This window comes from Phasianus colchicus, chromosome 9, assembly GCF_987193195.1.
Source record: "Phasianus colchicus chromosome 9, bPhaCol1.hap1.1, whole genome shotgun sequence".
In the NCBI taxonomy this organism is placed as follows: domain Eukaryota; kingdom Metazoa; phylum Chordata; class Aves; order Galliformes; family Phasianidae; genus Phasianus; species Phasianus colchicus.
Window position 1 is genome coordinate 29,291,668 of NC_143444.1, and position 13,590 is coordinate 29,305,257.

The window sequence follows — 13,590 nt, forward strand, 5'->3', positions numbered from 1 at the left end:
CCTGTGTTTAGTGGAACAGGAAGGGAAGGACTCCTCTGAAGTTGACCTATTTGTGCTTCAGTGCATTTTTCATAAAATGGGCAAAATCCTGTTTCAATCTAGCCTGCTACACAACCTTCTGAGGGAGTCCATAGGTTTTTCTAAAATACCTTTGAGGTTTTTGTTAATTAGAAAAAATAATATTGCACAAGGATCATTTTTCAATTGAACTTCCTGAGCATATGGTTCAAACTGAAGCTGAAAAGGAAAACTTCAGGACAAACTGTATGAATTACTACTAATAATAATTTTATTTTTTTTTTTATAAGTCCATATTAATCTTCTTTAAAAGCTCTGGGTTGACCACATTTTTTAAATAAAACTTTTATCAGAGTGGAATTTATTAAGAGTGCTCCGCATTGCCTTAGCTCTGTTCCATGGGGTACTGGGAGAAGTTTTGTTACTGATTTCAGTCACAACAGACTTAGATCTATGAAGAATGGTTTTGATAAGCCCAATGTAAAATTTTATAGGTTTAAGACATGAAAAACAGACACGTTATGCTTCTACTACAAAAACATAGTCAGAGCATGGATAGTGCAGCATTGCACTGGAATTTATGTTTCAGAGTGTAAATGATGATCTATTTGGGGAATGTAAAGCCTATTTAAATAGATACAGTTAATGATAACATATACCAAGCTTATAGATGGTACTTCTCCACAAATTGCAAAACAAAAATAAGGCCCAACTCATTATGTCTGTATAGTAACTGTTGAGTGACAGCATGAACCACTGCTTGAGCACCTGGGGAAAGGACCCACTCAGCCTTGTGAGCACAGGTGAAGGCAGTTCACCTGTGGGACAGGAAGGGGTGGAGCCTGGCTGCACCTCTCTCAGACCTCATTTCAGGGCTGACTGCCCCAAGGAAGGGTCTCTGATGAGAGAGACTTCCCTTGTGGAGTCTTTCCTGTGAACCTTGATCCTTGAGCATGGGTGAGTGCTTTTCCTTTGTAACACCATTCCATCCATGCTAGTCCCTTTGATGTAATGCTTCTCTATCACCTTTCCACTGTGCTGACCTTTTTGATTGTAACGATGTCATATTCATAAGTGGGAAAGGAAAAATTAACCAGGCCAGAGAAGGAGGAAAATTAATGATGTCTGTCATCATGTCTATCTTTGTATTTGAAATGGCAGCTTACATGATATTACTTGAAACATGTTTGGAGGCCATAAGCTTACTGTTTCTTCTGGAGTGAGTTTTGTTTAAACTATCCTTTTCCTGTGTGGTAGAAAACAATGTGTAGTAATAAAAACATGAGAAAAGCTGAAGTATTAAATGGTGTCATGCACGTTGTAGATGGTCCCTACAATGTGTCTATAGCTGTTGCCACCTCATTGGTCTGTTGTGGTTTCAGAGGACAGAGATATTAGCAGTGTTGATGAAGTGTTGGTCTGGAAGAGCATTATTTCAATCTAGAAAAAAAAAATGACACTTCCTCTAGACAAAATTCATTCTTTTTGCACGAACATGAACTACAATACAGGGCCTTGTTTTCATTTCTGCTTAGGACTTTTTATAACAGTTGTACATGATGAAGAAATTGTCAATAGCTTATAACTATAAATCAAACTTGCTGTAAGGTCTTTGAAAAACATAGAAAGGAGCTTTATGTTTTTGCCTAGTGCATTTTGATATATTTTGCTGCTGGAGAGTCAGATATGTCAGATATTACTGCCTCCAGCAGCCTGCATGACCTTCTGCCAGAGTTTACTGATGTTATGCTGCACAGGAGCACTGAACTACCTTCAATAGCAATTTCAATCTCATCAGATCATAAACTCCAGTTCTTTACTGTCACCCCTTGCAATGGTGACGACAGCATTCAGCAAGGAACTTGATAAGCAGCTGGGGCGGTAAGGTTGTAAACTTTACCTGTAAACTCACTGAAGTATGTATGTCAGAGGTCTGAGAGAAACTAAGTTCATTTCCACATACTTGAATACAAACTATTTGGATTTCTAGGCCTTTTAATTATTCCATGAGTTTGTGTTGTAATTTAACAGAATCTTACAAAATTGTTACTTTTTGTCTTGTGACTTCCTGGGCATTTCAAAAGTGGCTCCTTGTAAGTATGAAGGTAGTAAACAGAAAAAGATTGTGATTTTTTCCTGGTGATAGAAAGATTAAACTTCTCTTGTATTAGTAAGGGAATTTTCTTCTGAAATCATAGAAACACATCCTGAGATGGAAGAGATCCACACGGATCATTGAGTTCAACTCCTGGCACTTTACAACACCACCCAAAAATGAAATATGTCTAAGACTGTTTTAAAAAACAGGCTTCCAGAATGCCAGAAGGCTTGCAGCCATGGGCACTGTCCTGGGGAGCCTGTTCCAGTGCCTGACCACCCTCTGGTGAAGAACATTTTCCTAACCCGGCTGACCGTCCCCTGACACAGCTCTGTGCCTTTTCTTCAGATCCTGCTGCTGTCAGAGATCAGTGCTGGCTCCTGCTCCCCTTGTGAGGAAAAATGTAGGCTGCCATGAAGCCTCCCCTCAGCCTCCTCTTCTCTGGGCTGAAAAACCTAGGGACTCAGCTGCTCCTCATAACTCTAATTACTGGGAGAAGTGCTTAGAATGGTTCTTGCACAGGATTTGAGATCTCTGTGGGAAGTGTGCTGCATTTAGTAGCCTTTATAAGCACTGTACTTTCAACCCAGAAAACTTACCACAGAACAGATGTCCACAGTTGGTTTCTACTGGGAGAGTCGCTGTCTGGAGACAGATGGGGCAGCTGAAGTCACTGTGATTACTAGGTTGCTGAACCTGGAGTGATTCCTGAAAGAGAAGTAGTGCAGTCTTCAGTAAATTACTATTGCGATTGACAGTCAGTTCAATAAATATCATTTATTATGAATTAGCAAAGAATCACAGAAGCTAAATGGAGGTGTTGGCACAACTAATAGTTACCTCAGCAGATAGTGAAAATTGGGCAGAAGTAATTTGTGTAGTCCTACAGAAAGGAGTAGTGTCGGAGGTAAGTCAAGTCTAGTAGAGTGACAAATGACCTCTGGGCAAATACCTTCTGACACAATGTTTTCTAAACTTCATAAGCACTGAACATTTCTGTATTTTGCTTTCTTATGCAGTACTAACACAGATTAAGAAGTGAATTGTTTCAACTGATATAAACTGTAATAGTTCGTGTCAGCTGAGGAACTGCTTGCAGTTTGCAACTTCTGTGTCTGCAAACACGTTACATATGTATACGCATGCATATATTACATAAACTGATTAGGTAGCTATGCTATTTCTGTAAAGTACTAACACACTTTCTTTGTGCACATTTCTTTGTCTCACAACAAAGCAAATGTGTTTCTGATTATGTAACAGATCTTGAGTCAAGGGAAACCCGGCATTCCCAGACTATAAGTGATGGAAATTATGAGCAGCACTCTTGCCCTCTGCAATCTCAACAAGTTGAAACTACTTGTGTATTTTGTATTAGAATGTGTTGTACAGCAATTAACATGCTACATGATTCCTAGGGGATGAATGATTATAACTTTTCCAGATGATTCATCTTCTACTGACTTAATGTGGGCAAGTTGAATGTTACTGTGTTGCTCTATGATACGAGTTCTGCTGAGGTAAGCTCCTCGTCAGCCAAGTGTTGAGAAGCTCTGTGTTCAGAGCATGAAAGTTAGGGCTTTATGAATTACAGCAAGGAAACAGACAGTGATCCTCTGATAGTGACACCCAATGAAGAATATCTGCATGTAGAGATGAAGAAAAATCATTTGAATGTCACAAAGCAGCGACTTTCATTTTCTTGTAATCTTTCTCTTACTGAATGAAGCAATGTGGGAAATTTGTCCAGCTCTCATGATGTGACTGACAAGTGTTAGGTTCCATGAGAAGAAATAGGCATTTCTTTATATAGATAATTAAGCAGTGAGTGTGCTTATTATGGATGCTGTGAATTTCTGAATCCGAATAGGTACTGAATCTGAATTCTGAATCTGAATAGGTACTGGGCATTGAGCGCTGCTAAATACAAAGGTGGTACCTCTGTCTGAGGAAGTTAGCAAACAATACATTGCTAGAGAATGAAAGAGCATTCTGGGGAAGCTTCATAAAACTGCCTGTTCCTTTATTCTTCTGTGAATATCCACTGCAGCACAGAGAGCTAAGTGGCCCTGGTGTGACCTGGTGGGGACACTTTTACAGTAATCAAGTGTTTTGAGTCACCTTCAACAAAGATGTCAGTGCCTTATTCTTGTCTCAAGTAGATAAGCTAGGAAAAACAAGTTGAATCTTTCATTATCTGAATAGATTTTGTGCAAATCAGTTTTCTGATGTATTTAGTTCAAATGCTTGGAACTGTGTTTGAGATGGCTTTGTGCTGGTTATAGGAGGACTGTCCAGATGGACCTGATAGAAGACAGTCAATATTTGATAGATATTTATCTGCCAGAATAAATCTTACCCCTTCCAAAATCTTGAGCCAGCCTTGGAATATTTGAATTGAAGATTGAATTGGAGATTGAAGCAGTGATTATGGCAGCTAGCATTTTGTGTCTTGTGCCTGTTAGTTCTTGATGGCACTAAATGGTCATAACAAAATACAACATTTAGTGTGACTGGGCCCAAAATAAAAGACTTCTAGGGATCTTCCTCTCATACACTAATTCAACATGTAATCCAGAAACAGCAGAATTAAAACTGTCACTTCTGCTAACATTTTAGGCAGCTTTCAGTTCTGCTACAATCAGATCTTCATGTTTTTCTTTTGTCAGTGAGCACCACAGGTGTTTTGGCTGTTGGGGTGGAACTCCCATGGAAGTACCTGATCAGAGCTCGGGCTTCGGAGCCCTTCAAAACAGAAGTTCCCTGTGTGACAGAATCCCTTTTTCTGGGGGGAAGGAGGGAACAGGGGAAGGAAGAGGTCTTTTCAAATCTGGATACAGCTTTTGGCTCAAAATAAAAACCGAGTATTTCAGAAAACTCCGGTAGAACAAAATCAAGCCTGCATTACATGTTGTCACTAGATTTGATAAAGTTTCATACTTGTATGTAAAAGAAAAACACAAAATCACAGAATCACAGTAATCATATCATTGATTATAAAGCCAGAAGCTCCTAGGTGTAAAAACGTTTTCTTCAATGCAGCTCAGCTCACTGTATTTCTCAGTTTTCCCACAGCGATGTTTTTAAAGCATCACTGATGAGTTGACATGTTTGAAGAGAAGGAATTTAAATGGAGAAAGCAATTAACAGAACTGTTTCCTGTGATAGGTGAGCAGTTGCTCCTTGCCTTGGTTACAGGACAACTGAGATGATCAGTGATGATACACTGGACAGTTCCTTATTTGACAAAAATATTAAATTAGATCACAAGTAAAATAAGAATAAGTTGTTTTACAAAGGAGAATATACCTGTACAAATTTTCCAAAAGTAATTTAATGATTAAAAGTACTAATATTATTTCAATTATTTATGTATAACAATTATAATAAACATTTCCTGCCTTGGTTCAGAAGATGCACATAAAATTTAGCTTACCATTCCTCTTTGCAGAAATGTTTGAGAGGAGCTCAGTAAGTTATGCCAGCTGTCAGTGTTATGGTGTGGAATCATTCATGCAGGCCTGCTGGGTGTCATTGTCAATTATTAACTTACTTGCCCGATGGCAAGTCTCTCAAATGTTCTAAATAAGGTTTTGAAGGAAATGTGAGGTGGGTTTTTTGTTCCCTTCAATAAAGCAAGTCTGCTTTAAAAAAAAAAAACAACAGAGGTCTCCTGGGGAAAATAAACAAAAGCAACTCTAAATTTTTGTCCTAGAAGATATTTAGTATGAACAAAAAAGATACCTGAATGTAATAAAAATATTGCATTACTATTTTTAAATATTAACTTGATCAAGGGCATGCTACAGGTATTTTGATAACCTGAAAAAATAGCAGCCTATCAATTGTGTGGACAAACGATTAACTGTAGTACTATTGTGAAAGAGGCTTAAAACTTGCCAGATGCCTGTGATACTTTGGTATTGCAGAAGTGTAGAATTAGATTGAGTAACACAGTATCATCCAATGAAGCAAGCAAAATGTAGAAATTAAGCAGATCTAACTTGTTAAAATACTTTTAATTTATCAGCATATATATTTCATAAGGTATTTATTCTTTGTCATGCTCTGTAGTCCTTAAGAAAGGCTTGATTTCTACAAAGATGTTCTCCAATTTACTGAAGCAAAATTAATAAGGAAACCTGTCAAGGCCTTGGTTTTGTGCAGTGCTAACTACCCTGATCCTGATTCAAGAAGGCATTGAAGCACGTGCCTAATTTTCAGCCCTCAAGTAACACGTAACCTCTTATGGAGAGGTTGAGTGGGAGTCAGTAATATTGGAGTAGAAATACACTTACTACAAAAATAATGCCCCTGGCATTCCTGCTGAAGCGCTGATAAGCTAAACAAAACACTTTTCAAAGACTAATAACCGGATGGGATTTGTAGCATAAACAATGCTCCTTGTTAGTCACCAGTCCCTAGGGCATCTTCCTCACTGTGTTAGAGATAAATTGGCAACAAATGAAATGCTGTATGTGATTTCCTGCCCTGGATATGCATGCATGCTTGCATGACAGTGTGATAGCTGTCATTTATTATTTATCTAAGTATGTATACAAATCTACAGTGTGATTTAATTACTTGCTGAAGGTGCCAGACTAACAGATGCAGAAGCCAGAGCTGTTTCTTTTTCCAGAGAACTGACGTGGGGTAAGTAGTGGCATCCTTTCCAGGCTGTTCTACTGAAGTGCTTCACCCCAGTGGACTCCAAGTCTCTGAATGTTTTCTCCAACCTTTTCCCAGCTGCTCTTCTCTGCTCAGCATATTAAATCCATAAAGGCTGATAACAAGGATGTCAGTTAGTCCTCGTAAAGAGTCTGATTTTCTTTTAGACAGGAAGGTTATTCACTGGAAAATCGGATTGAACACATCAAATTATTCTTGGTAGCTCACACAAGCGTTTCATTACAACTTACTAAAGAAAGGATTGGGATTGTTTTAATACCAAAACTCCCTCTGACAAAATAATAGCAAAAAGATTGTGGACTTTCCATAAGGGTGAAATAAGCCCAGATGATCTCCTTTTACTTGCCAAGAGTTGTGTGCATTTGTGCAATGTCTCTTGCAGTTGCTTATTTCCTTACATACAGGCTGTTCTTGGAAATCGGATGAGAAAAGCTGCATTGTTTCAATAAGCAGGATTTTGTCTTCATTTTTTAATAGCACTCAATATATTATTCCTTAGTTACCATTAGAGTTCAAGTGGTGAGGTAGTTCCATCAAAGTCAACAGTTGGCTTCAGTTGCTCTGTTCATGCCAAGCCCTTTTTTTACTGCATTATTAATTCACAAGTTTCCACATAAAGCTTCCTATTCTACTTCCCAACTAAAGTTGGATTGAGACATAAAAAGATGTGAAATAGCACTTCCTGGCTGAGTTTTGGAGCAGAGCCTATTGAATGACATTTGACACAAAGTAAGGGGTTCAAGGCTGAGATGGGATTCTGCATTATGAATTCCCAGTGTGTCCCATGTGTGACCTAATTCCATTCTGGGAAGTAAGAGTGGTGGATGCTGGATACACAATATGTAGGCAGTGTTACAGTGTTCTGCTGAAATGAAGATCCAGGCTATCAGAGCTGCTTTTATCATAGCTCCTAAGCAAGAGGAAAGCATGTCAGACCAGCTGTCACTGAATTGCATCAGGAAAGCAAGGGAGAAATCTTTTAAAAAGGAAACACAAGAGAATGAGTAGCAAAATCAGAATATTGTAACTTCTATCTTAAAAGAATGATCCATAAAATGTAGCTTTGTTGGAAATGCCAATTAAAATAGTTGTAACTGCTCTGCTACTGCTTAAGAGTGAACAATCTGGTAAAAAGAGGCTCGATCCACCTGCTGCAGGAGTTGGATTTCACTCTGCAATACACCATCTTAAAATCTGAATAAAAATGTGTTCAAGACGTTCAGACAAATTGAAGCTACTTTTATAAGAAAAAAATGACTGATATAAATATGAAATTTGAACTCATTTTTTACTCATACTTGCCAACTTGCTGTGTTCAACCTGCCTTTGTGAGCAACATAACAATTTATGTTATGCTTTACATATCCTGCCCTGTTCAGCTGTGGTTGTGTTTGGGATGTTTCTGTGTCACTTGATAGCAAGTGATAGCTATGATATTTTCACCAAGTTTATTTTTTTTTGTTTTGAACACAGTTCTCTTCTTCAGCTGGAAAGTACTGTTTGAATACTCTATTTTTAAAGCATATATTTTAGTGAATTATTTATAACAATTTATAGATGTTAACAATAGTTAAACAGAATGGAAACAAACGGGTTATGAATATTTTATTCAGCTAATCTTGAATACTGATGATAATGCTTCTTAATAGTAATATGGAACATAGTTTTGAAAATTATTTTGTCTTTTGAGAGATCAGATATTTTTACCATAATTGGTTTGTGAGTGCAAAACTGTATGCCAGTACCCTGCCACAAAATCAGTCTGAAAAGATTGCTTCTTGTGACCTCGTCCACTGTACACACACGTACACACACAAAAGATAAGAGTACCAAAATAGAAGTGCAGATATGTGTGAAAAAGTAAACAAAATGCCCAAAATAGAAAAGAGCAGATAAGAGATTGACAAATGTTAGGAAAACAGCCGAGGAAGGTAGAGAGCATGGTAGGAAGGGAGGCTACAACGAAAAAGTGAGGTCCCATTGGGAAGTAATAATGTTAGAGAGGTGTAAATACTTCATTCTGCTGGTGTTGCTGCTCGTGACAGCTCCTCATTCTGAGAAAACTTCCTGGGAAGATGGAGGTAGACCATTCCTTAAATATCTTAGCCATTTTTTTCTCCTTCTGTATGAAGCCAAAGATGCAATTAGTTTTCCTCTGACTTTGTTCCCAGAGTAGTTTTTTATGGAATTTTGGAAAATATCAGGACTTCTGTTTCTGTGGCATTATCTCCATGCCTTTTCAACCACTCTTTGCTTGGGAATTATGGAACACTAAAGCAGGTAATATCTGTCACTCACTACACTCATCTTTTCTATTTCTTTTAAGGAGTGATCATGTAAGGTTGTCAAGGAATAGTATAATCTTCCTTGTTTTTTTGACCTGCAAAGTGAACTTCCTCTCATCTCTCCCACTGCGAGGGAGAAATGAGAAAAGAAATTCAAGGAAATTCAAAGGAAAGGGCCTCAAGTGGAGAAAGTATTTCCAACAAATATGAAAATATTTGAAAGGCACTTACTCCATGTGGAAATATATCTACCTTTCAGAAAAATTCAAATACGAGCCTCCTTTGAAGAATATACTCTCATAAAAAAATATTAAATTTAAGAAATACTTAAAACATCCAGAATTCTTCAAACACCTGAGATACATCAACATAGTAGCATAATAGTCAGTCATGCTGGTTAACTGTATCATCAGCAAAACAGGCATAAGGTCCATACTGTGTATCTTCCTTCCCCTGGTAAGGGAGTCACAGATATCAGAACCTCCTGACCTCACCAGAAGTCATACAAGTGTATAGACCTGTAGCTTCAATGGTTGGCTACTCAGGTCAGCATTTCAGTCATCAGTACTTCCTCTTTGTACAGTTTCTATTTGATTTGGTTTTGTTTTTTCCTTCTTTTAATCTCCTCTGAATGTTTTTTTTTTTTTTTTTGTTTTTTTGTTTTTTTGTTTTTTTTTCCCAGCTAGAAATAAGGAAGTAAGCCAGACATGGTAAGGTTGTCTCTGTACCTCCCTTTCTCTGGGAGTTGCTACTCGTGTAAAATGCAATTAGTGGTGAGACTGGAAAGCAATAATGAAATTAGCTGTTTTCCCATTCCCTAAACCAGTGCCCCAGAGGAGTGAGCAATAGATTGGTATGACTATTCCAGCTGACATAGGTCTCTTTGGTAACTTTATAACAAACTATTAGGCCTTGGGGGTGCAGCAGTGATCACAAGACACACAGCACTGTGTGCCAGTGACCTGCAGTTCTGTTTATTGAGCAATCAGGACACATACCTGTGCAAGACCAGCAAGGTACTGATGAAAATTTTCAGTCAGTCCAATGAGTTTACATTAGAATAATGTGCATTTTCTTCATACTCTATGATTTTTAGGTGTTCAGTTATGCTGAATATATATGTTTATTATACTAGCTTCTAAACTGGCCACATCTTGAGGATAAACAGAGAGCAGTGCTTTTTTTAATGAAAATACTGAAAATTTCCATTATAAAGAGAGCTTGATTGAGAAGGCAGCAGGGTATATATACCAGAAAAACTATGACAGGACATGAAGAGACACGTGGCCCAAGAAATACAATAGGCATCAAGATTGACAGATCACTTTGTATTTTGTAATTACTAAATGCATGCATTTTGGTAATAGATGCAAAAAATATAACTAATCTGAAACATTGAAATATGCCTTCGCTCCATGGGATATCAAGAAGCTTATTCAATGTTTCTGAAGCCTTTGAAAGATGGTAGGTGTAGTGCAAATACTAAGTCATGGCCTGAACCAGTGATAGAGCATCCGGTGGGAAGGCAGAGCCAACACAGGGGAGCTCAGATGCATACAATGTATCTGAGTGATAGGAAGGAGTGTAGTCAAGATCTACCCCTTTCTAGACCTCATTTAAGGGTTGGCAGTGGAGGTGAGGGCACCTCTCCTACAGGGATCCCTGCCTACCTGAGGCCTTCTGTAGGTAAGCAGCTCTTTTCATTTCTGCATCCTTGCTGTAGCCAAAGACTTTGTCACCCTGCTATTATCCTATTGTAGCATTACAGTAGGGAAGTGCATACTTCCATAAATTGTGTCTGTCAAGCCACTAAATATGATAGAAAAGCTGAGATTTTTTTCATTTCATGTATTCTAATGGCTAGGAATGTGCATGTTACATAACTAGCCACCAAGTGTCACTGTTTTTCATTCCAGTGTCTCTGTTTTCAAGTGCTTAAAAAAAACCTGTCCTAGATGTAGTCCTTTAAGTGAGGATTTTTGAGCAAGAACAAGAATATCTGTTAAACCACAAGAGATATGCTTATTTGCCATGCAGATCACCAAGACATACTGTCCAAACTAAACATTCAAGTTATTGGAGATACTGTAAATTCTATTGAAAATCAAAGGTTTTATTTGTCTATCAATTAAAATTACTGTAGTAAATGCCATTCTTTACTGTTAAAAAGTGGACAGCCCTTATTAAAAAAGACTGTCAGATATTCCTGTCAAGAAAGCAAAGGAAGCATCAAGGAGAGTGAACATGTTTTAAGTAAGTTCCTATTACAAGAAGTAATTCTTTATCTTGACTAAAATGTGGGTAATAGCAGATGTAAGATGTCACGAGACTGAACTACAGTACTGGTGTGAGGTGCCAAACTAGATTGGAATGTTATTACAGGTTGTAGTCTCTTGTCTTGATTGGCACAAAACCAGAATTTACTGACAGTTTTTCAAGTGTGCTGAAGGTTGCAAAGAAAATTCCAGCTAGGATTTAAAAATAAAACCTAACCACCTCAACTTTGCATAACTTAAACAGCTTCCCCTTCTTACTACTACATCTACTCCATCACTGAACTCTGAGCATGGCTTGCTCTGGCTGTGGAGTTTGTAACATGCCCTGGTACAGCTGCAACTGGGAAGATACAAAATTACACAAATTTGTATTGCAGTTCTCTGCACAATTCCTTATGGTTTAAGTGTAACGTTCCTTGGAAACACTGTTATTTCAGTGAGTGCTCCATCATAGTCAGACATTTGAAGAGGGCACAATAGCCACAAAGTAAGGGGGAGCCAATCTCTTCTGATACAATCCCAGATTACCGAACCTGTACATTTTGCTTTTTCTTTGCAATTAGCATCTGTCCTACAGATTTCAACCAACCTCCCTGTACTACATACAGTCTGTATTTCCTTTCCAGTATAGCCATCCCATATGAATAATTTTTTGATACTTCTGAATGAGAAGCCACCTATTAGACCTTGGTAGAATCAGACGCTTCCTTTCTGTCTGTACTATACAGCCCTCTAGAGGAAAAGTATTCTCTGCAGTATTTTCTGTATTTATGGGAGATGACCCCGCTGAAAGTAGAGCGTGTTGTCAGGGCCTTGAGTGCAGTAACAGGCCTTAGAGGCCTCACCTGGTTCCTTTCTCCATACCCTCTGCCCATGGGACCAGGAATTCTATTTAAACTCAGCCCTGGGCCTTCAGCTCAGTTACGGCTATGCATAGCTATGGACTTCACTGGCCTGGACTGTGACCTGTGGAATGAATTCCCAGACTGACCTCAAAACTATTTCATCACTGTGCTGATCACGGGACTGTGCCTGACCCTGAGCAGTGGGTTGCCTTCCTGGCTTCTATAACTGTCTCATCATCACGAGGTACGGTGTACTTGCCTCAGCTCTGTGGACTTGCCTTAACACCTGCACTCATGGCTGATGAACCTGCTCAGCTTATCTGCCCTGTTTAAGTACTGGGCATGGGGCTGGCTTGCTCTTGTCTTTGTGTTCCCTGGAAAGCAGCTGGTGGCTTCTGGCATTCATTGGCACGTATAATGTAAATCCAGGAAAGAGGAGCTGCCTGCAGAAACCATATAAAGAAACTGTGTGAGATGTTGAATGTGTAGGAGTGTATGTGAAATGAACAGGAGGGTGTGGAGATTGATACACATGTGGGAATTGAGTGGGGTACTGCATAAAGGGGTGAGTATTGATGTGGTGCAGTATTCCCACAAAGGGAGTAACATAAAATACCAGGAGGAAGGAATAGTAGCTAAATGATGAAGCCTGATGGGCAAGTTAAAAAATAAAAACAAATAATACAATAAAACAAATAGGAAAACAAATGCTCTCAGCAGTACAAAGTGCAGAAGTCTGTGAGTCTTCACTGTTTAAAAAGCCAAACTAACGTAAAAACAAACAAGAAAGCCTGTTTTAAACGAGCCTTTTGTGTTGCTGGATGGCTTTAGGAGGGGAAGGTCACCCACCACGATTTTAACCTGCCAAAAAAGAATCAATAACGGAGGAGTAAAGTGCATATATTAAAAAACAGCCGAAAATGTATCTGATATCTTAGGGGATAGTCACTGGAGCGCCGTGAAGGAATTCTGAGAGCTTTATTCACAGGTATTTCAGAAGGGAGTTTTAAAACGGATTCTGTATTCTAAGCATTTCTGCCCTGAAAGCAGCGGTGAGGCTGGAGCAGACGGGCCGACCTACCTACGACTTGATCACACGCAGCCCTGAGCCACGCCAGCAGCTCCCTGTGGTACCGGGCGGTTTTGGCGGCGGCTGCCATGTTGTGGCGGAGCTGCAGGGCCCGTGGAAGGAGGTTGGGAGCCGTCACCATCGTGTTGCGGCCCACGGTGTCGATCAGGTGCGTCACCTGCCACCGAACGGCCGCACATCCACGCCCTACCCACACACCCGCCGCAACCGACCGCTGAGGTAAACCGCCGCCGAGCGGAGTAACCCCGCCCACGCGAATACTCCCCCGTGATTGGTATGAGGAGCGGCA

At 39.3% G+C, this 13,590-nt stretch overlaps 1 protein-coding gene across 5 annotated transcripts in view; it reads right to left on the reverse strand.

Moving 5' to 3' along the window:
* The window catches only part of LOC116236284 (E3 ubiquitin-protein ligase RNF170-like), a 46,258-nt gene extending 32,683 nt beyond the window's left edge, over positions 1 to 13,575 (reverse strand). For 3 of the 5 annotated variants that reach the window (XM_090146778.1, XM_090146777.1, XM_090146775.1), the window contains exons 1-2: positions 5,553 to 8,283; positions 2,716 to 2,824 (exon numbers count right to left, since the gene is read on the reverse strand). In XM_090146778.1, coding sequence (XP_090002904.1) covers positions 2,716 to 2,824; positions 5,553 to 5,627 — 184 coding nt within the window. In that variant the 5' untranslated portion in view covers positions 5,628 to 8,283. Of the gene's footprint in view, positions 1 to 2,715; positions 2,825 to 5,552; positions 8,284 to 12,470; positions 12,655 to 13,292 lie in introns of those variants that run through there. The other 2 variants (XM_090146776.1, XR_016469374.1) reach the window with 2 other exon arrangements.
* Positions 13,576 to 13,590: the final 15 nt, after the last annotated feature.